Source organism: Aphelocoma coerulescens, chromosome 11 (assembly GCF_041296385.1).
Source record: "Aphelocoma coerulescens isolate FSJ_1873_10779 chromosome 11, UR_Acoe_1.0, whole genome shotgun sequence".
In the NCBI taxonomy this organism is placed as follows: Eukaryota; Metazoa; Chordata; class Aves; order Passeriformes; family Corvidae; genus Aphelocoma; species Aphelocoma coerulescens.
The window spans coordinates 1201641-1223510 of NC_091025.1; the positions used below are offsets into that span (position 1 = coordinate 1201641).

The 21870-nt window shown below is 55.1% G+C and overlaps 2 protein-coding genes across 6 annotated transcripts in view; one reads left to right on the top strand and one right to left on the bottom strand.

Annotated features, from left to right (window-relative positions):
* Positions 1-13962, top strand: part of FANCA (FA complementation group A) — a 32612-nt gene extending 18650 nt beyond the window's left edge. For 2 of the 4 annotated variants that reach the window (XM_069026569.1, XM_069026570.1), the window contains exons 24-43: positions 299-369; positions 1577-1676; positions 2505-2704; positions 2841-2937; positions 3140-3316; positions 4322-4395; positions 4933-5061; positions 5519-5585; positions 5806-5972; positions 6279-6384; positions 7242-7301; positions 7647-7751; positions 8382-8494; positions 9228-9369; positions 10434-10496; positions 11672-11777; positions 12151-12226; positions 12614-12755; positions 13313-13402; positions 13757-13962. In XM_069026569.1, coding sequence (XP_068882670.1) covers positions 299-369; positions 1577-1676; positions 2505-2704; positions 2841-2937; positions 3140-3316; positions 4322-4395; positions 4933-5061; positions 5519-5585; positions 5806-5972; positions 6279-6384; positions 7242-7301; positions 7647-7751; positions 8382-8494; positions 9228-9369; positions 10434-10496; positions 11672-11777; positions 12151-12226; positions 12614-12755; positions 13313-13402; positions 13757-13864 — 2193 coding nt within the window. In that variant the 3' untranslated portion in view covers positions 13865-13962. Of the gene's footprint in view, positions 1-298; positions 370-1576; positions 1677-2504; positions 2705-2840; positions 2938-3139; positions 3317-4321; positions 4396-4932; positions 5062-5518; positions 5586-5805; positions 5973-6278; positions 6385-7241; positions 7302-7646; positions 7752-8381; positions 8495-9227; positions 9370-10433; positions 10497-11434; positions 11504-11671; positions 11778-12150; positions 12227-12613; positions 12756-13312; positions 13403-13756 lie in introns of those variants that run through there. The other 2 variants (XM_069026571.1, XM_069026572.1) reach the window with 2 other exon arrangements.
* Positions 13958-21778, bottom strand: ZNF276 (zinc finger protein 276). Of its 2 annotated transcripts, XM_069026574.1 has the most exons (11): positions 21634-21778; positions 20063-20372; positions 19907-19959; positions 18795-19295; positions 17899-17977; positions 16754-16834; positions 16333-16443; positions 16181-16256; positions 15700-15817; positions 15357-15456; positions 13958-14718 (listed from the first exon to the last, which is right to left on the bottom strand). In XM_069026574.1, exons 1-11 carry the CDS (start codon positions 21776-21778, stop codon positions 14433-14435), a joined length of 1860 nt encoding a protein of 619 aa, XP_068882675.1. In that variant the 3' UTR covers positions 13958-14432. The 2 variants fall into 2 exon arrangements, with proteins under 2 accessions (XP_068882675.1, XP_068882674.1); XM_069026573.1 differs by lacking the exon at positions 21634-21778 and having other exon boundaries at positions 20063-20712.
* Between the last annotated feature and the right edge of the window lie 92 nt (positions 21779-21870).

The following is a 21870-nucleotide window of genomic DNA, read 5'->3' on the forward strand; positions in this document are numbered from 1 at the left end:
GATACTTTCTACCAGAGCAGTCCTGTGATGAGCAAGGCTTTCCCCAACAGCCGTATTTAGGTGTTTATTGTGTGCTGGGGTCATTCTTGGGCTGTCATGGGCTTAATTTTCCGTCCTTAGTGGCAGTGGACCTGTACAGCTTACAGTGAGTATCATTAACCACTGTGTCTCCTTGTTTTAGTGTCAGGAAACGTAATATATACAGAGCAGAAAACTAGGTGTAGGTGTCCAGCCTGGCAAGCAGGAATCAGCAGTGTGGGTTTTATTCCAGGTTTGTTCCTGGTGGTTTTTATTTCAGGTTGTTGATCTTCTGCTGACATCATTCTGCCAAACCCTACTAGCTGCTTCCTCTTTTAACCCTCCTGACAGGTAAGATGTGAGTCAAAGAGTAGGAGAACCAAAATTGGGTGATAATCGGAATTCCAGCTCTTGTGCAGGGCTGAGGAGGGACTTTGGGTGTTCATACCCCCGTGCCAGGCTGGCAGCTGCAGGCTGCTTCCCCTGGAGTTTCTGCACTCCAAGAACCTCACTCTGAGGTACAAGAGTAAATAAAACCTGTTTCTCCTCTGTGTTTACAGATCCCTTCAGCAAAGTGGCCTTTGGCTCTGCTTTGTGCTCTGTGACAGGGATTAAACACCCCCCACAAACAGTGCCTGGGCTGCCGTTTCAGCCCAGTGGTGGCTGATGGCAGGATGGCAGCGAAGCCAATCCCTTTTGTCCTGGAATCCCTTCTGTCCTGGAATTGCTTCCCCCTGGCAAGGACTCGGGTTGGTTCTGGCCTGGCCGAGGAGGGAGAGGCAGCACTCCCCTGCCCCTGGAAGCACTGCTGCGAGTCAGCTCCTCCTCGATGTAGCAGAGCCTGTAAACATTATGGGCAACATGTCAGTGGAAAATCACTTTGTTGGGCAACAAGGACGTGCTGAGGAGCTGGCTGGGATCCCAGCTGCCGCGGTGCTCTCCGGAGGGCAGCGTGCTTTGGCAGCCAGGGCATCCTTCCCTCTCTCGCACTGCTTTGTCCCGGAGCAGATGAATCACTGTTAAAAACCTGATTGAAAAGTCGCTGTGACAAACGAAGAGTCCCAGGAAATGGTGTCTAAGCACAGTTCCCACTGGTCTCCTCTGAGGATGGGCTTTTCTGTTATCGGGGTGGGAAAATCCCTGCCTCCCTCCCTGCCCCTGCTTTGCAGCAGGGCCTTGTCATAGCAATTCCTTTCTGCTTTGTTCTGTGATCCCATTTATTGCTCTGCCTCTGGTTACCCTGTGCTCTGACTGTGCCCCAGGCAGCTCCTCCTGTCCTTATTGTCTCCTCAGAGGCCACTTTGGCCTGCTGAGATGACAACAAGTATTTGAGATGCCATCCATTGTGTGTGGCAGGGCACTGGTGGGGGGCATGTCTGTAGGGGTTCTCTGCTCAAGAACCCCAAAAGTGCCCCTTCCTCTCAGCCTGTGAGTGGAATGATAATTGTGCTGTGTTTACAGACAAGCGTGGATCAGCTTCAGGGTGTTCAAGCATTTTTAATTACCTATTCCTGTGTTGGGGATAAATTTAATGAGCCTGTGGTTTCACCCTCTGCAGGCAGGGCCCGTGCCTCTCCTTGGTGGTGAAGATGATGTGTGGACACAGGAATCTCCTGCCTGCACTCCTGGGCAGGCTCTGCCAGCTTATTTATCATCAGGTCAGCTTTCCAGCCAGGAATCCTATGGTGCTAAAGGCCATCCTACTCCATTTCCTGAGCTGGGGGGCATGGACCTCTCTGGGCTGCACTGTGGAGGGACTTCACCAGTCTCCAGGCTTCCAAAAAATACCCTGTTTTGGTCAAAGAGTATGAAGTTGCCCTCAGGAATGTGAGGAGAATTTTTCCCTACAGAAATACTACTTGTGGAAGGTTAATGCATTCTGAGACATTTTAACAGAAGCTAAAATAGGGAAGTTCAGGAAAGAGACAAAAGAAAAATGGCAGAATGCTTCATTCCTAATCTTCCACATTGAATAACTCAGCTGTAAAAATTTAAAAATAAAATTAAGATACTCCTGTCTGGGCTGAAGCAGTGCATGGTTTTGTTATTAAAGCATTGCTTGGTTTATTTCCTCTACCCTGTGATATTGCAAGGGTGAAAATAACAGGCTGATAGACTAAATTAGCTGTCAGAGAAGCTAAAAAGCCTTGAGAACCCCAAAATCTGAATTTACAGTGAGTTATTTCAGGTTGCTGTATTGGAGAAACCTCCCATTCTGCTGTGGGTTGTCTCTCATCTGCTCAGTTGTTGCTGCACTACTGGTGGGCAGAAACAATGCTCTGCTCCTTCACTAAGCCTGAGTTTTTTCCCTGAGAAACGTTGTTTTGGTACAAAATGTTACAATAATACAAATGAAGCATTACAGTATTAAAAATGAAATATTAAACTGTTACAATGAGACAAAGAAGATGTAAAAAATTTACAAATGAAATGTTACAAAGTTACCAAAAATATCTCTCCTGTTCTTTACTTATTTTACCTTTCAGGGTCCTTCCCTCAGTGCCACTCATATTTTAGGACTAGCAGCTTTTGTGATTCACTTAAGTGAATGCAGAGCTTTAATTCCTGGAGTGGAAGCCAGTTTTGGGTTTTCTCAGCCTGTTCCTGGAAAGGCCCTTTCTGTTTCAGAGTACTGGAGCTCCTTGCTCGTGTGCAGGACAGAAGAGTCTTTTGCCTTCTGCCTGAGGTGAGGTGTGGCATCCACCACCTCCTTGCTCCCCCAGGTTTTTGGGATGCTGGGAAGGCTCCTGTGGAGGATTTCCAGAGCCTGTGGAGGTGGTTGAACCAACCAGACAATGGAGTTCTTTCCTTTTCTCTCTCAGGTTTTGCACTGCAGCAGCCGCTTATCTGATGTGCAAGTTCTCATCCTGTTCTTATGAAGATTTTTGTGCCTTGATTCCCCCTGGCCTGATTAAAAAGGTAAAAGGGAAGAAGTTTTGCTATTACCAATTTCCTGCTGCAGGTCCCTGTGCAAGTATCACTTACACCAAGAAAACAATGTAGAAATACACCTTGGTGTCCTCCCCTCCTAGCTCTTGGTGCCTCTGCTTGTTCGGCAGTTCCACGCAAGCAGAGGTGGCTCTGGGCCTGCCACAAGCAGGGTGTGATGTTTCCATTCCAGCTGCAGTACCTGGTGCCACGGCTGAGCTTGGAAGCTCGGGGAGTCCTGTGTGAGGAGGCCAAAGCTCCCCTCAGCTGGAGTTCCCTGTCCTGCCCCTCTCTGAACTACAGGAGTGCCAGCCTGTGTTTGTGGAAGCAAGCACGCTTCCAAGAGCTCTTGGAGGAAAAGGCATTCCAGGTACAAATCTTTTCCATCACCCAAATTCAGTGTCTGATTCTCACTTTTTTAGATCTTCCCTTTGCAATTTCCTTACTGGTGATCAAAAGCTTCTTGTAAGAACTTAATGCCTGAAAGTAAGAATGAAATACCTGAAAAGTTGTCTGGCAGCTGAGTCATGTGGGCTGGGATGTTGATGGGGATGATAAAGTAGAAAGAGAAAACCAGAGGTAAAACTTTTGTGTCCTACTTCTTGGAAAAGCAGGAAGCTTGGCAAGCTGTAGAAGCTCAGGCACTGCAGAGCAAAGGCCTGTCCATCACCCTGGCTCCCTGCTGTGCTCTCTGTGAAGTGATGGAGAGGCAAATAACTGGAAATCCTTGCTTTTCTGGTGCTCTGTCTAAATGCCAGTGTTTCCCCAAGCCACCTGTGCACCTTGGATTGCCTGGCTCAGCCTCGCTCAAAGCACCTCAGCTATTCTCTTTGTACCACCTTTGCAAAGTCTCCTATTTGACAGACTCTTTTTTTTAACCCACTTCCTCTAAAACCAGTTTGTGCAGAGTAGTTTGTGGTGTTCCTAGAATGAGTCCTTGTGCTTGGCTGGCTCAGTGTCCAGGGCTGGAACACCCCTGTGTTAGAACCTGTCTTTGATGCTCACACCGCCTGTCTGACTGAGCTTTGCTCATTTTACCTTTATTTCTAATAACACACGTTCATCCTGGTATCTGGGCTCGGAGGGGAGGAGTGTGTTTGGAAATGTCAAAGGGATGGGTGTGCGTGGGACAGGCTTTATGGGATTGCCATGAATTTTTGAAGGCCAGTGGGGTTTTAGCTTGAATTTTTTTATAAGAGAAACAGGACAGGAACTTCTTTGGGTTGATGTCTCTTGTTTCATATCTCTTAATCCACATGGGATTATGTCTGGAGAGGAAGTGAAGGTGGGGTTTATGCAGGGCAGCAGGTTGCTGTTCTGCACAAGTTATTTCCCCTGGTGTTCTTCCCTGCTCCTAAATCCTTGCTTTTCCCAGCTATCTTTCAGAGAGTGGCTGCTGATGGAGCTGGAAGTGTGCCCTGAAAAGGACATCCTCTCTGCTTCAGAAAGGTAAGGGCCAAGGGGCTCTGTTGGAAAGGGAATAGTCCAAGAGTGTCCCATCAAAATTAGGGAAAAGCACTGAAGATCAGGAAGTAAATGAAGAGTTGCTGCAGGATACAAATGCCTGTTGCCTGCTGTGGTTTGTCCTGAGTTCAAGCACTGCTGGAATGAGCTGTGTGTGTGTTTTTACTTGAGGAAGGCCAGGCTGGACGGGGCTTGGAGCAACCTGGTCTGGTGGAACCGTGGCAGGGGGTGGAACTGGATGGGCTGTAAGGTCCTTTCCAACCCAAGCCATTCCATGGTTCTCTGAGGCTCACCCACACAGCCTGCATGTGCAGCCCTTCCAAACAACTTGTCACAAACCCTCCCTGTTCTGGAAGCCAGAGCTGGGTGGGGTCTGCTGGAGGACTCTTTATGTCTGTACTTACATGGTGCTTTTATCTGAGCACACATCACTCATCACACTTGATGTGTGAGCTTCCTTCTTCATCAAGGGAAGGGCACCATTCCAGTAGATTTCCCATCTCCTCCTTTTCCTTACTGCAGACAGGATTTCCATTACTGGGTCATCTATCAGCGGTACCTTCCTGCACCTTCTGCTGCTGGTGGCTGTGATGGAGACCTGGAGAAGGCTTGTGGAGTCATCATCGATGCCATCCTGGATTCCTCACCGAGGTATTCTGTGCCATGACTTCCCCTTCTGGTAATGGCCTTGAGGCTGTGCACTGGGAGCTTGTCCCTTCCGTGGGGCTGGGGAAGCCATTCCCTTCTGGTCTGGCTGGAAGTGGGAGCTGGGAGGTGGCCCCGTGTGACTCACCAGTCTGAGCATAAGCCTCTTGCTTTAGGTGACAGAGGTCTGGGGCTGCAGCCACAGAGAGGCCCTCATCTGGCTGTCTTTTTTAAGTTGACTTTGCACTCAGATTTGTTCGGCCAGACAAGCAGCAATGCCCTGGGGGCGTGGCTGGAGCTGGAAAATGAGGAGGGAGGTTAGAGCAGAGCTGCTGCCTCAGCTACAGCTTATTTAAGGCACAATGTCTGAGCTCTGTGTTCATCTGAAGCATCTGACTGTATTTGAACTGTGTTTTCCCCTGGGCTAGCAGGGTGAGTTACCTCGTGTGTCCCCTAATTTCAGGCTGGACCTGGGTGGCTGTGGCCAGTCGAAGATGTCGGTCAGCCCCGAGATTCTCTGCAGGCTGCAGGTGATTTCAGACTCTGAGGATGTTCAGTCCTTGAACTTGACCAAAGTATTCCCTCATTCCTCGCTGTTGGCGAGGCTCCATTCAGCTCTCACGTGTGGGCAGTGCTGTGGGGGCTGGGAGAGGTTCTTCTTGTTCATCTCTGGTTGCTTCAGAGAAACAAAGAGGGTTGGAGAGCAGGTTGGTGTGTGGCCCTCACTGGTTTCTCCACCACCCTGTTCAGGAGCTGGTGCTGGAGCTGAGGTGCAGGCCAAAGCTGCTTCCTGGCTGCTCGGCTGCCCAGAGACACTTCCTGTTTGAGATTCTCCGGGGAAGACTGACAGACAGCCAGCATGGATCTGCTCTGGGAGAGCAGCTGTGGAGGCAGCAGGAGCTGCTGCTGCACAGAAGGTAAGTGCAGGCCTGAGAGGCCTGAGCAGCTGGGAATGCCCCCAGCAACACTGCTGCTCAGGGCAGGGTGCTGTGTGCAGTGTCCTCCCCTCTGGTTCCACAGCAAGGGACAGTGGCACTGGATGTCCTGGGGACAGCTGTGCAGGGGACACTTATTCCCTGGCACCCACTGGAATTGGCTGTGTTTCCATGTGCCATCTTGGGCTACGAGTCGCCCCTGCAGCGGGCTGGGTGTCACACACCTTCATGGGGAGGCTGGTTCTCTCCCTGACAGTAACCTCAATATTTCATTCTTCCCTGCTGAAGGATTCTGGTCGGGCTCCCTGCATCCACCCTGATCACCACGTGCTGGAAAGGAAACACAACAGTGCTGGACTGTGATGACTTTTTTTGTTTTGTGAACTCGGAGCTGGTAGGTGACGTGAGCCAAGTGGTGGTTGGTAAATGCTCTAGACAAAGACCTCACATTTGAATTTAGGGAATGAGGTCGCATCCAAACTACCCAGAAAAGCTGTGGCTGCCCCATCCCTGGAAGTGTTCAAGGCCAGGTTGGAGCAACCTGGTCTGTGGAAGGTGTTCCTACCCATGGTCCCTTCCAACCCAAATCATTCCATGATTCTGTGACTTTTGGGTTCATTCATTTGGAACTTTGGTGGCATTTTACACTATTGAGAGCAAATCCTTGGGGGTTGCTTTGTTTGGTGAAGTGGTTACAGACAAACCTCCAGCGTTTCCATGGAGGCCTGGAAGGGGCTGAGCATGAGCCCTTCTCCAATCCCCCTGTCATGCCAGGGCCTTGAACTGTTTTGCTGTAGAGTGAAAGTCTCCTCATCCTCCTGAGAAACACCCAGGGACATCCCTGCAGCTTTCTGGAAGGTCATTTGCCTTGCAGGTCCCTCAGGACACTGCTTTGTGCTCCAAGGACAGCTAATTTCGGTTTATTCGTCCTGACTGGCCGTTCCAGGCCCTCCTGCACTGTGATATTAGGCACAGCCAGAAACCTCTGTTCACCCCAAGACTGTTAATCTATCTGCTGCTGCCGCCCTGGGCTCGGGGTGGGCAGGGACGCGGGGGCCGTGCAGCTCAGGTCTGTGGGAGTGCTTTATGTGGAAACCACGTTCCTGCCTCCTGAGCTGCCCTTCAGGACTCTCAGCGGGGTTCTGTGCTGCCTGAGCCCCTCTCTGCCAGGCACCCAAAATGCTCTAAGGAAATCACATTCCAAAGGGAAGGAATGATGATTTTCTTTTCCCTCTCCATGTCTTCCTGCAGAAGAACGTCTGTTCCAGAGGGTATGCGCTCTCCTACGACATCACAGCTCACTTCTTCAGGGTAATGCTGCTTTTGTCACTCTGCCTCACTGTCCCTGCTCAGAGCTCTCCTCCTGATACACGAGGTGTCCCCTTTGTACCCTCCTTCTGAGAACCCTTGATGTAATTCCGAGAAGAGCAGTAATCGAGGAAGATGAGGGGAAGCAGCAGGAAGAAGTAGTGGTGGAGGTGAATTTTAATACAATGCAGCAAAGCTGGTGGGGGAAGGAGCTGTTGGTACACGTTTCTTTTGCTGAGCCGTGCTGACCCCTACAGTTATCTCAGATCAGTTTACACACGCTCAGTGAGGGACTTGGAGCAGCAGAGAGGGATGTGTGGAGTCACTCTGTCATTTGTCCTCTTCCAGGGCCTGCTTAATGCCAGCTTGGACTGTGAGGATGCAGCAGAAGGGGTCAACGAGGCTCTAACAAAGTGTCAAACCAAGTGTCCCGTGCTGCTCCTCTCTGCAGCGGTAACTGATCTTGTTTTGGCTCTCTGATTTTGGGAGAAATGCAGCACCAGTTCAGAGCTTGTGTTAAACACTATCTAAGTGTGCAACATCCAGCAGAAACTCTTAAAGCCTTTGGAAATGTGCAGGGTGTTTTTGAGCCCTTGGTATCACTGATGCCAGCTCTGGGCTCCTTGGGGTGCTGCCACAGGAGCTGTTCCAGAAAGGGGAGCTGGAGGCTTGTCCTGGTCTCTGATGCTCTATGTGGGCTGGTGGTTACATCACAAGCAACCAAAATGCCCAAAAATCCCATTTTTTTTTTTCTCTCTCCTGTGTGTAACTCCTCATGTGCAGTTTTACACAGGTTTTGGTGCATGTGTTGAGTGTGGCCATCACCTCTGTGGAACAGTCCTTTCATTCTGACTGCTCCTGCCAGAGGAGTCCCAGGGCACCCTGGTGTGAGCACGGTCACAACTGAGCCTCTGCATTTCCAGGGTGTGACATTTCTCCCATTTCTGATGTGTGCGTGTACAGCCTGGGCTTCTTCACTAAGGAGAGGGGGAAAACCTTTCCCTGAGTACCTGGCTGTACAGGACTGCAAGCAACCACTGAGGCCCCACCACTAATGCTGCTGGCTTCCATCTTTGTCCCCAGCTTTGGTGGCCGAGGCTGGAGCCAGTGCTTTGCTCTCAGTGGAAAAGACTCTTTGGGGCTCCACTTGCAGAAGAACTGGACAGACTGAGGGGCTGGCATGGCTCAGGTACCAGGTGTGTGTGAGGGATGGAGCGTGGAGCTGCTGTCCTGGAGGGACCAGCCCTGGAGGCCAGGCAGGATGGGATGCTCACGTGGGCTGAGGCTTGCAGGGCAGCTCTAGACAGACTCCTCTGCAGGGCTTAAACTCAAAATGTGTCATTCTAATTATTTAGTCTGGCCCTGTGTGCAATGTGGGTCAGAGTGCTTCCCCACAGGGAAAAGGGGATCTCTGCAGAGGAGGCTGGGAGGCAGAGTCCTGGTTAGGCACAGCCTCCGCAGGCGTTGAGTCACTCCCGGGAGCTGCCGCACCCTTTGCTCCCTGGATTTGGGGCATCTGGGCTCCTGAAGCTGCTCACTGGCTGCTTGCTTCCTTCTTTACCTCTCCTTACACAGTCTGTCAGTGCCCTGCAGCTTTTCTCCAAAAGCTGGGAGTTTATGTAAGAATCTCCTTGCAGGTTATGGCAGGTGATAATCACGTGCTTCTGTAGTGTAGAGTTACTGCCTGTCCAACTGCTGATAAAAGAGATTTGGGAATGCTTCTGTCTGCTTCTAGACTTTGGCTTTTTTACAGCTTTTTCCAGGTAGCACCCAACTACAGGGAAAACAAAATGGAGAGAATTATTTACTTTTTTGTCCCAATCACAAACTTGCAACTTTGCCCAACTCCCTGATTTCCTCCTCATTCACAGCTGTGCTTTTTCCCCTTTTTTATGTCCAAACCCTTGACATGTTTGTTCTGTTTCCCAGGTTCCTTTGTTCAGGAGCAGTTTTCCCTCTCTGTGACCCCTCTTGGCTCTTGGCTGCCTTCCTCCACAGTGCCATCCTGCAGCAGTCACCACGAGGACGAGGGAAGGAGGCACTGGAGAGGCTGGGGGCTGACGCAGAGCAGGCAAGGCTGGGTGCATTTTATGTGTCTGCTCTTCCCTACACCTGAAAACTAGAAATAGGAGGTCTTTAACTGAGAGAAGTTGTCCTGAGATAGTGCTGCATCCCTGGTAATCCCTGCTGGGAAATCTTGCTGGTGGCAAGTTGATAAAAGGTGGCTGTAAATTGCCAGTTGCTAAATTCTTATCCTAAAGGCAAAGTTGTTCCAAGCTTAAAGTTTTAACTCAGACTCTGGCTCCTGTGAAGTCAGGGAGGGCTTTTCAACAGCTGCATTAAAAACTGAAGCTGGAGAGGGCCCTGCAGTGATGGAAAGCTCCATCCATGGCGTGCCAGGATTCCCTCTCCCTCCAACAACAGCAGTCCTTGTGGGTTTTAGCTCGGGCAACTTGGCTGGAAAGTTAAGGAGATGCAGGAAGTCTGTGAGACAGCAGCACAGGCATCTTAGGGGCTCTGGGAAGTTGTGCTGGGATTCCCAGAGACAGATTTCCTGAGGGTTTTCCCGAGTCTGGTCCAGGAAATGGCTCTGCCTGTCACCCCAGTGCAAGGGGAGCTCCCCGGAGGGCTCTGCTGAGGAGGAAGCCGGGCTGCTGCCTGGCAGTTCTGGCTGTGGATTTTCCAGGGAAGAGCCAGGATCAGAGCTCAGCACAGGAAGTGTCTCTGTGCCAGAGGCTCACAGGTGCCAGTGCTGAAGCAGAACCTGGGCCTCGTGTTTACTGTGGAGGTTTTATTGCTCCAGGCAGCAGCTCCTCTTCCTGTGGGATTGACTCCTCCACTGTTGGTACTGGTCTGGAGCCAGGAGCTGCCAGTCAGAAACTGGTGTCACTGAGCACACTTGGTACACGGGGAACAGCTGCAGCTTTCACCTCAGCATTCCTGGAGGGTGCCAGGGGCAGTGAGAACCATGGGAGGGCTGAGGGGAACTGGGATCCCAGCAGGTGAAACACTGTAGTTCATCCAGGTCCAGTCTGGGAAGGTACCTGGTGAGATGTTTGTATTCCCTGACTGGGAAAGTCGAGTTCCAGGTCATCACTACAGGTACAACTAACAGGCAGCCTCTCTCCCCTGCAGCTCCTTGTTGCTCTGCTATTCTTCTCACTCCTGGATCTCATCTCAGCCAGAATAGCACCAAAGGTGAGTTCAGCCCCGAGGGAATTCTCATGGCAGTGGATGTGTCTGATCAGCTTGGTTTGCTGCCCAAAAATGCTTTGTAGCAGCACTGGGAAGGCTGGGAGCTTGTTCTGCCAGGAGGAAGGGATCAGCAACACCCCAGACAAGCCTGCTGAAAGCCTTCTGTTCCCATCAGATTAAACCTGTTTTCCTCTCACTGACGTTATCTCCCTTTCCACTACTTTTATTTCTCCTCCTGGATGATTTACTGTTTTCAGTTTCCTCTTCAGACTTCACACCTCCCAGGTAGTTCAGGAACCTCATGTCTTGCTCAGCTTTTGTGTAGCATCTCACATCTGTCAGATGATGTTTTTCCTCAGGCTGGAATGTGCTACTTCATGGGAGAAGGGCTACCCAGCAAGGAGGAACATTAGTTTCCAAATGGTTTAATGCTATTAAGCGAAGGAGCAAAGATGACAGGAACTTCCAGCAGCTGCCTGCCCTGAGCATCCTGCTGCCTGTGAAGGCTTGTTTCTGTCCCTTTGCTGTCACCTCAGCTTTGAAGTGCAGCCGTTTGGGGAGTCACCTCACAGATGGGATCAGGGAGCAGATTCAAGGCAAAAATAACCAACTGGTCTCAGTCTGCCTGTGGGAGAGTCTGGGGGAAGAGCCAGGGAGGAGAGAAACATCTTGAGGAGACAGAGCTGGGAGGTTAATCCATGTAAAATGAGTAATGAAAAAAGAAATCCCACAATAATCCCAAGACATGTTGTCACTAGAAAGGTTAGAGAGGACAAAAGCTGCTCCAGTGGGGTGGGTGTAGGACGTGCAGTGGTCTGTTGATTAAGGCTGGACGGGGCTTGGAGCAGCCTGGTCTGGTGGAAGGTGTCCCTGCCCATGGCAGGGGGTGGGACTGGATGATCTTTAAGGTCCCTTCCAACCCAAACCATTCTATGGTGCAGCTTTCCCCTCTCTCAGCTGAGCTCTGTGGTGGCCTGGTTTGGTGAGGAGGACACTGCCTTGCTCTGGTGCCCAGTTTCCTGGGGGAATCCAGGCTGCCAGGTGAGGGGAAGGACTTGGGCTAAATTCTTCAGGTCCTTTAGCAGAGCACTTCATGTGCAGTCCCCTGTGGGGGTTCCTTTCTGCTTTGGTGTAACTACAGCCCAAGACAAACCAGACCTCTCCTTTCTGACACCCAGGAAGGAGTGGATTTTCAGACATCTCTGGAATGGTCCCTGGAGATCTTGCAGCGCCTGGAAGAGAGGGGCACATCCTGGCTCCTGCTCTTCCATTCGGCAGAGAGAGGTGAGTCCTGTCCCCAAGGGGTGGAAGGACGGGTGACCCATCCCTTGGGTTGGAGTGTCCCTGGGAGAAGGGGCTGCTGGCCCTTTGGAAGCAGCGCAAAAAAACACTTGTGTGAAAGCTGAGAAAGCATCCTACTTCTACCCCAGAGTTTGGCAGACCCAAGTGACGATCAGGAATGACTGAACTCAGGTTTGTTCCTGCTAGTAGAGAAAGCCTGAGGGGACAACTTGCTTCTCTTGCTGGTTAGCACCTCCAAGCCCCCATATTTATTGTGGGCTGGAAGGAAACTGTGCAGCCCTTGTGCTGCTCCAGAAGTGTGAAAGGTGATGTGAGGCCCTCTGAAGGTGCTCAGTGTTCCTCCCTGTCCTCGCAGGCCCTGGGCAGTGCCATGTCCTGCGCAGCGCGGCCTCGGACCGCCACACCCGGCTCCTGCCCCTGGCATTCTACAGGTGACTCCTGCTGGGCTGGGAAGGAGGAGTGAGGGGGCTCTGGGGGAGGGTTGGCATCCACAGCAGCTGGCATGGAGGCAGCAGCACTGCTGGCCTGTAGGTGAGCACAGTTACCTCTTAGCTGAGCTGCACAGGAGAGGATCCCCCATCCGAGCACGATGCTGTTTAAGGAGCCCTGTGTCTTTTGGTAAAGAACTTAGCTAGAAGTTTTCCTTCAGCCTTGTGCTCCAAACACAAGATTTTTGGAGCCACCTTCGCTTCCTGGGGTGGCCCTGCACACAATGGGACTCAAATGACACAGGGCAGAGCAGCAGCTGTAGTTTGCCTTGTGCCTGTGTGTGTCCCATGGACCCAGAGCTAACAGAGGCTCTGTGTGACCTCCTCCAGCCTCACCCCCTGCTTCCACCGGGAGCTGATCCAGAGGGATCCGACCTTCCTCGGCGTGGCACTGCAGCTGTACATCCAGCTGCTCCAGCTCTTCGTGGAAGGGCAAGTCCTGCCACAGTCTAATCAAGACCCCACAGAGCACGTAAGCAATGCTTGGACTCTTTTCTTCTATCACAGACCCAGAATGGTTTGGATTGGAAATGACCTTAAAGCTCATCCTGTCCCACCCCCTGCCATGGGCAGGGACACCTTCCACAAGCCCAAGGTGCTCCAAGCACTGTCCAACCTGGCCTTGGGCACTGCCAGGGATCCAGGGGCAGCCACAGCTTCTCTGGGCACCCTGTGCCAGGGCCTGCCCACACTCACAAGTAAAAATGTCTTCCTAATATCCAGTCTAAATCTACCCCTTTTCAGCTTAAAACCTCTTGTAACTGCTCCTATTCTTTAGCTCTTCCCCTGCAGCACTTGCAGCATCCCTCTTGTTCCCACCTTCCTGTGCAGAGCAGAGAGAGCTCATGCAGGTGCCTTTGCTGGCAGGAGGCCCTGGGGTGCTTCCAAACCCCAAACACCCCCTGCCCTCTGAGCTGTGACAGCCTCAGGGGTGGGGTTGTGGCTCCTGCTTTTCTTCTGGAGTAGGGACTGTGCTGAGGGTGACGTTTTCCTGGGCACCCATGGCCGTGTCTCTCCCATGTCGTGCAGGATCCCTTGGAGCTGATCTCTGCAGCCCGGCGGTTCCTGCTGGGAGCCATCCCCCACTGCCCTGCCCGGAGCTTTGGGAGCACGCAGCCGGTACGTGCAGGCGTTCTCCCTTTTCTCCCGGTGTGTGAGCTGGGAGTGCTGCTGCGGCTCCCTCGGGCACTGATCCCGCTTCCCTAACGCAGCTGGGAGCAGGGGGACACCTGGTGCTCAGCCGGTGCCATGGCCACATCCTCCACCGTGCCCAGCCCACCAAACCCTGCCCTCCTGCGGTCATTCCCGCTTGGGCTGAGGGAAGTGTCAGGCACAGCCAAGGGCAGGAGTGGAAGTTTCCCCCCTCCTCTGCCTGTGCTTGGCTGAGAGGCAGCAAAATGCTCCGGTGTAGCTGGAACTGAAGCTTTGAGGAAGCACGAGCAGATCTAAACCGGCTCCCTGCCCTCTCCCCAGCTCCTGAGCAGCTGTGAAGAACTTGACCCGGAGCTGGGAGCCACCCTCCTGCACTTCTCACGGCCTGCTGTGGACATGGAGTTGGAGGAAGAGCTGGAACTGTTCTGAGGAACACACCCAGCCCAACACCCCCATTACACCCAGCACAAGGAGCCACCTTTCTCACCTGGGCCGTTTTTTTCAAATTACTTTGTAAATAATTTATTACAAGCATAACCATGAAGCTCTTGTTACAATAAAAAGTAGGTTACAAATTTTCAGTTTAGACTTGCTTTGGGAATCATAATTATGTTGGTTTTTTTTTTTTCTTTTTTTTTCCAAAACAAAATGTCTCCTGAAAGTTGTCCCACTGTCCTCTGTCCCCCTTGAGCCCCCGAGGGCACCTCTGTGCAGGCAGGGAACAGTCGTGGCCAACTTGGTTTCTACAACGTGTGCTTGGGGCTGGGGACACGAAGGGGTGCTGCCAACGTCCCCTCCCCTGGGATTAGACACTCTTAGTACAACACTGCTGAATCAGATGTGAGCATGGAAACCACTGCATGAGAACAAGCCTTTTCTGAGCAAGCTGAAGCTAATTCCACGGAGTTCTTTGGGAGACTAAAACGTAGATTAAAAATCTCCACTGCCATACGGCTTCTACGGGGCTGGGCTGGGCTGGGCACGCGTCCCCTGCCCCTCAGGTGGGCTCAGGCTGTGCAGTCACTTCTGGCTTCACCGCCTGGCCTTCCGCAGTCCCTGAAGTAGTGAGGAGGAGGATGGGCTCTGGCTCCAGCGGCTTGGCTTTGTCCTGAGTCTGGGTCAGAGGGTGCACCATGGACATGTGGACGTTGAGGTTATGGGCCTTCTCAAAGCGCTTCCCGCACTGGTCGCAGGCGAACTCCAGCTCCGCCTCTGCTTTGTGTTTGGTCATGTGGTACTTGAGGGACGCGCGCTGGCGGCACTGGAACCCACAGATCTCACACCTGCCGAAGGCAAAGGGGGCTCAGCACCAGCCTGGTGCTGCCTCGTTCAGCCCAGGGGGGAGCGCTGGGGCTGGAGCAGGCGTTGGGGATGGACATTTCATTCAATCACAGAATCCTGCAATGGTTTGGGTTGGAAGGGACCTTAAAGCTCATCCCATCCCACCCCCTGCCATGGGCAGGGACACCTCACACTATCCCACATTGCTCCAAGCGCTGTCCAACCTGGCCTTGGACACTTCCAGGGATGGGGAGTCCACAACCTGTGCCAGGGCCTCACCATCCTCACGGGAATGAATATCTTTCCAACATCCCATCCATCCCTGCCCCCTGGCAGTGGGAAGCCATTCCACCTTGTCCTGTTACTCCAGGACCTTGTCCCAAGTCCCTCTGCAACTCTCCTGGAGCCCCTTTAGGCCCTGGAAGTGACTCTGAGGTCTCCCTGGAATCTTCTCCAGGCTGAACCCACCCATCACTCCCAGCCTTTCCTCACAGCAGAGGTGCTCCATGACCCTCTCCTCATTCATTCCGTTTAAAGTGATCCAGCCAGGATGCTGCCAGCTCCAGGAAGGGTTTGTATCCCAGAATTACTGTGCCAGGGTCAGTGACTGATCTCTTTGCTCCCCATTGGAATCACTTACTGCAGGGGCTTCGCTCCCGAGTGCCGCATCTGATGGACCGAGAGGTGTTTGCGTTGCTTGAAGGTCTGCCCACACTCATCACAGATATAGTTCCGTACCTCTGCCACGAGCAACAGGAGAGAGGCATGGATTCTGCTGCATTCCTGGAATGTGCCCCGCACACGCAGCTGCCCACGCTCCCTGCGGGAGTCTGAACCCCTCCCCTGCCTTGCGTTCCTCTGTGTCCCCCTTGTTCCATTCCCAGGCCCACATGGGGTGCCGCCCCCGCCCAGAGCCTCAGCACCTCTAACTGTGGTGCCACGAGGTGCTGGGCGTCTGTGACCTGTCACCTGCTGGCACACACCTGTGTGGATGAGCTTGACGTGCCGCTGCAGGTACCGGTCGATCATGAACACCTTGTTGCAGCCAGGGTGAGGGCAGGGCCTCTCCCGCACCTCCTCGTGGTGCTCTTTGATGTGTTTCTGCAAAGCAAGGACAGAGCTTCTGTCAGGGAACAAACTGGATCCCTGAACACCGAGGCCACCACGTGAAAAACCAGGATTTGCCTTCCGATCTACCCCTGGCAGCAGGGGCTTTAGCCGGACATCGTGGAGCCTGTTCCAAGGGCAGTGAGCCAGTGGCAGGCTTCTTAGGACAGGAGGAACAGGGAGAGCCGGAGCAGACTGGAAAAGGCCAGGACTCCCAGCAGGCTGCTTTTAGTGACTGACTGCCTCCTGTAGTGCAGGGCGGGGAATTAAACCCATCAGGGATCCTCTGCTCACATGGAAGTGGCTCCAGAGTACTGGGAGCCACCGGTGTGGGACAGGAGCAGAGCCCGAGCTCACCTTCATGCCATCGGCCCCTCTGTAGACAGCGGTGCAGCCCTGGTAAGGACACTTGTAGATGGTGGGCAGCTCCTCCCTGCAAGCAGAGGTGTGTGAGGTGGTGTGGGCGTGGGGCTGCAGCCCAGCCCAGCCCTGCCAGACCCTCTCCTTACCGTTCACATTTGATTTTTTTTTTCCAGCCTGGCTTAGGCCCTGGCTTCTTCCTTATTTTGGGCTCTTCCACCTTCTTTGCTTCTTTATTGTCACTTTTCTTGCCAGAAACCCTTCAAGAAAGAACCAGGACAGTGGTTTAAGACTTGATCTTGGTTTTAGACCCACCTAAGTGTCCCCAGTTGTTACAGCTGACTATGACTTGGCAGAGCAGGAGCACACACAGCCGCAGGCACATGAGCTGGGCTGTGGCTGTGCCAGGCTGGGGATGAGGGATGCGGCCCAGCTTTAACCCAGTGGGGAGCTTGGGGGCATCTCCGTGGCCCCCAGGCAGGAATGTGTAGGGAACAGAGCCACAAGGAAAGACATGTTGGCCCTGTGGGGGTGGGCACCCGCCCCCCACCCACCCTGAGAGCCCCTTACTTCTTCTCGGGGTAAGGCTCGAAGGAGTCATCTGAAGATTGCACGTTTCTCTTCTCGCTTTCATCATCGCTCAAGAAGTCCCTGAGAGAGAGAAGTTGCCCTTTACCAACGTGACCTCGGGCTGACCCTCGGCACCAGCAGTTCCCCATTCCCAGCACATCCATCTCCCCCGCAGCACAGCACGGCGGCCGCTCCACGTGTTCTCCTCCCCGTCCTCTCCCAGGGCAAACACAGCGCCGGTGAACCCAGCAAAGACCCAAATCAGGACCTTTTAGGGCTAAAACTCTGCAAGAATAATCAAACCACTGTCAGGAGAACAAAAAAACGGCTGTTACTGAAAGGATCTATTCATGGGTGAGGGATGTGGTTGCCGCTTCCTCTACTGGGAAAAGGAATTTTGTGGAGCAAGAACGTCGCGTAATTGTCTGGCGCAGGTTAATGAAGCTGCAGGTCATTCTGTGTTCCCTCAAATGTAACAGCCACATTCGGATTTTTCTTTTTCCTCCTTTTAGGCCTTAAGCCATACAAGAAGCAATTAATTCCTGAAGACAGGAAATAGGCAATAAATTGTTGCAGCCCTTTTAATGTGACAGCTGACAGGCTCAGCTGACACTGGAGTCACTCTGCACTTGGCCCTTTAGACTCGGAACGCCTGAACTTGTGTATTTACAGCCCCATTCCAAACACCTGTGTTGGACTGAGCCAAATCCTTGCTCACAGCAGACCATGGAGCTGCCAGGTCCCTCCCGCTCCCGCTTCCCTGGGAGCAAACGGGGTGGTTTCCCCTCGTGCCACCCCGTGCCTGCATTCCCACTCCCACTGCTCTCCCGCAGCCCCAGCGGGAACTGCCCGGGGGTTATGGGGCTGGAGCAGCATCTCCCAGCACGGCTCCTTCCCCAGCGCGGAGAGGGGACAAAACAGGGCCAGGATTGCTGGAAGCAGCCGACAAGCACGGAGCACACGTGTGTGCAAACCCCCCAGAGCAGAGGAGGGAGCTCAGAGCCTCAGTGCCACGAGCTCCACGATGGCTGCGGCAGAGCCACCGCTCCGAGCCCCCACGCTGGTGGAGAAAGAGCTCTCTGGGTTGGGGAGTTCACACTGGCAAAGAAGACATTTAGGCTATTTTAAACCCACTCTTCTCTCACCCCTCAGAAAGGTCACTGAACTCGTCTTTTACCCGCTCATCCGACGTTGCAGACAGAACCTGCTTCCCACTCAACTGTCCTAGGGAATGAAGGAGAACACGGTGCGTTACAAGGAAAAGCAGCAGACCCACGTCGGCCGAGGAGGAGCCGACTGCTCCGGGTGCACTTGCGTGGTCACACCGTGGGGAACACGTGCTCCGTGGCAATCAATGATTGTTTAAACCAAACTGTCCCCTCTGCCCAGAAATGGCTCTCCCTGTGCTCCGCCTTGACCCTGCAGCTCCCAGGAGCAGCTTTTGGTTCCTCCTGTGACACCCATAACTGACAAGACTTGTCCCCACGCAAGTCCCAGCTGCCATTCCTGTGTCCAGCAGCGGACATCTCCTGTGGGTGTAGGAGCTAAGCACAGCCCCCCTTCTGCAACTCAAAATGGGTGTTAATTCCTCACTTCTGGAAGTGGCGTTTGGGGCAGTTCACCCAGCAGTTTTCCTTTAGGGACAGAAGGGGCTCCTGGGATTCAGCATCAGCTGAGCAGGGATACCCAACTTCAGGGTCAAGCTGAAAGAAACATCCAGCAAACAGTGCTGGGGAACCAGTGACCATCCTGTACCTCTGGAAAGAGCACGGCAGCAGGGTCTCCCCTCTATCAGAAGGGGAACAGCACACAGAGCCAGCAGGGTGTCCCCCGTGTTCCTCTGTCCCTTCTGCATGGCTTAGCGCCCTCCTCCCTGATCAGAGGCCAATCGCTGAGCACTTCCCAGAAGGATCTGTGCCCTCCTTGAGGAACAGCAGTCTCCAGGGAGAGGGCCCAGCCCCTTGTTGCTCCCTGGGCCACCTCTCCAGCTCCCTGTCCTTCCCCTGAGGCCAGGAGGGAGATCAGGAAGCAAACCCCTTACCTGTGGCAGTGCTCAGCGGGGAGACGGGCTGCAGCAGGGCCTGCTCCCGGACGGAGGCCGTGCTGTCCAGCTGCGAGGGAGACGGGTCTCTGTCCTGCGGCGGCTCGTTCTCCACATTCAGTGGCACCGCCGTGGTCCCTTTGTTGGCGGGCTGCTGGCAAGGAGCTGTCCTTACTGGAGCATGCTGGGCTTTGGGAGCAGGAACAGCCTCGGCATTGTCCGCCCCGGCCCCGTTGTCAGTCAAGCGCTGCTGCGCCGTGCCCTTGCTCCACTCCCGTTTGACGGACAGGGCGTTGTCGAGCAGCACGGAGCTGCAGTCCGAGTCCGTGTCCATGACGTAGTCGTGGCCGTCCCCGCAGCCCCAGACGGCGCGGATGATGCCGCAGTACTCGGAGGAGAGCACGCTCCGCAGCCCGGGCACCGAGTCGCAGCTCCCGGCGTGCGTGTGCGTCCACGTCACCAGGCTGTGCAGGCACTGCGGGCTGGACGTGATCAAGTCAACTGGCCAGGGGAGAGGCAGCACAGTCAGGCCTGGGCACGGGGGGGGACGGGCATGTGGATCTGCTCCCCTCAGGGCTGCCCCAGAAAGGCAGGTGGGAGCCACCCCAAGGGGCTGCACCCAGAGGGCTGGAGTGGGGCAGCCCCAGCGCCTGCCAGGATCACAGAACCACTGAGGTTGGAGAAGTCCTCTGAGATCCCCGAGTCCAACCTGTGACCAAACACCACCCTGCCAGCCTGACCAGAGCACTGAGTGTCACATCCAGTCTTTCCTTAAACACTTCCAGGGAGAGCGACTCCACCACCTCCCTCCATCATTCACTTCACAGGGTATTTCCAATTGTCCCCAGTGCCTGACAGCAGCTGGGACAGGCCTGGCACTGCCACCCAAATCTGCTCTGCCTCCTCTTCCCACCCCGAGGTGAGCCTGTGCCTATCTGGCCCAGTTCAGGAAGGTGAAAATTCTCCTGGGAAGCCAGAGGGAGGAAGGAGAACCATAACCAGACATATTGAAGGACACCAGAACCCTCCTGCATGTGGTCACTTCTCACCACCCATCAACCCCAGCCCTCCACTGGTGGCGTGGCAGAAGGAAAAGGGGAGTGAGCACTCACCCAGGCAGGAGGCACCTCCTTCCATACCCGGCTGCGCCTCAACCCCGCTGCTCCTGCAAAAACCAGAGTGGCACAGTGGGATTTGAGGGTCATGGAGGGACCACGCGGCAACACGCGGCACCGTGCTGCTCCCAGGAGGCAAGAAAGGCCACGTACTTTCCTTTGGACTTGGCGTGGCCCGTGGGCGAGGCATTCACCCTCTGGATGAAGGTCCGGAGGACGCTGCGGCACTTGTAGAACTGGGCATGGCATTTCTTGCAGACGAACTGTGGCAGCGCGGGGTCCTGCCGCACCGCCACGCCCACCAGCCGCTGGAAGTCGGCGAAGAACACCTGGTCCACGCGCCGCTGCTTCTCCAAGTTCTCCCCCAGCACGGGCACCTTCCCGAAGGCATTGCGCAGGCTCCGCGAGGAGAACTTCCCGTGGCACAGGCGGCAGTAGCCGGTGCTCAGGGCTCTGCCGATTCCTGCCGAGGAGGACCGAGCGCAGCTGCTGAGGAATGGCACTGATCCACCCAAAGGTGCTCCCCTTCCCTTCATCCCCGCTGCCTCCACAGCCCTGCCTTCAGCAAAGCAATCCAGGAAAATCCAGGCAGGAGAAGACCCTTCTGACACCAGCTGACCCAAAATCACCCTTTCTGGCCCCACTGTCCCAGTGGCAGAGCCTCCTCTCTGCTGTGGTGTTCCCAGGGCTCTGCCAATGCCATCCTTTGGTTTCAGCAGTTCTTCCCCTTCCCCGGTGTTTATCTCCCAAGTATTTACAGCTGGCATTGTGTCCCTTGGCTGCTCCAGTGCTGGCTGTCCCATTCCTCAGCTCCCCAGTAGCACCCTGGAGTGGGGCAGCAGCTGGGGACATGCAGCTCCCAGCCCGGAACAGCAGGGCAGGATGAAAAGTGTCATCCAGTTCACTGCCCTGTGGCGTTCCCACTCCGTGGAATGATTTCCATCCCTCCACTGCACCCCAGCAGTGTGAAGGGAACCCTAAGCACGGCCTCCTCCCGGCCCTGATCCAGCCCAGCCGTGCTCCGAGCCCTGGGGGTCTCACCACAGCCCGCGGGGGTGGTAACAGTGGTGGTGACAGTGGTGGGACAGGGCAGCAGCTGCTGGGGGAGTGTCTTGGGGGGGCCGGAGCCCCCGTTTGTGAGTGCCCCGTGAGCCACCCGCCGTCCCCGGGGCAGCGCCGGTGTCACAGCACCCAAGGGAGCCGCTGGAGATCCCGCTTATCTCCTGCCCCAGCTGCAACACGCGCGGATATCAGCCGCCCCAAAGCGGGATGGCAGGAAGGTCCCAGTCACCCCCAAACAGGATGGCGGGAGGGTCCTGACCACACTCAAACCGTGACGGAGGGAGGGTCCCGGTCACCCCCAAACCGGAGCAGGCGGTGGCCGAGCACCAGCACCCCGAGATACCGGGAGGTTCCCCCGCTCTCCCTCCCCGTGTGCCGAATTCCTCCTTGCTTTGCCGTTACCGGCACCGGGATGTTCGGTGTTACAGGGGGGAAGAAACCCCACACAAACGGGCCGGTTCTGACCTGCCCCCGCTCGGCACCGAGCCCCGGGACGGGGGGTCAGACCCCGGCAGTGCGGAGGGAACCCCGCCACACCAAGGGCTCGCCCATACCCGGTCCTCGCAGCCCGTCCCGGTGGCGGCCGGTCCCGCCGGCGGCCCCGCAGCGGCTCCGGCCGGTTCCCCGCTCCCCCCGCCCCGGTCCCCGCGCTCGGGCCTCACCTGCCTCCGGTGCGCAGGCTGCGGCCGCGGGGGGCTCGGCGGGCTCGGTGCCGCGGGCGGCCGTGCCGGGGGTCCGGCGGGGCGCGGGGGGGGCCCGGGGGCCGCCCGGGGCCGCCAGGAACCGCCCGCGCCGATCGCGCTTCATCGTCCCCGCCGGGCCCGGCGGCTCCGCCCGCCCGCAGCGCCCCCGCCGGCCGGGGGGACCCGCCGCGCCCGGTCCGTCCCGCCGCGCTCCGG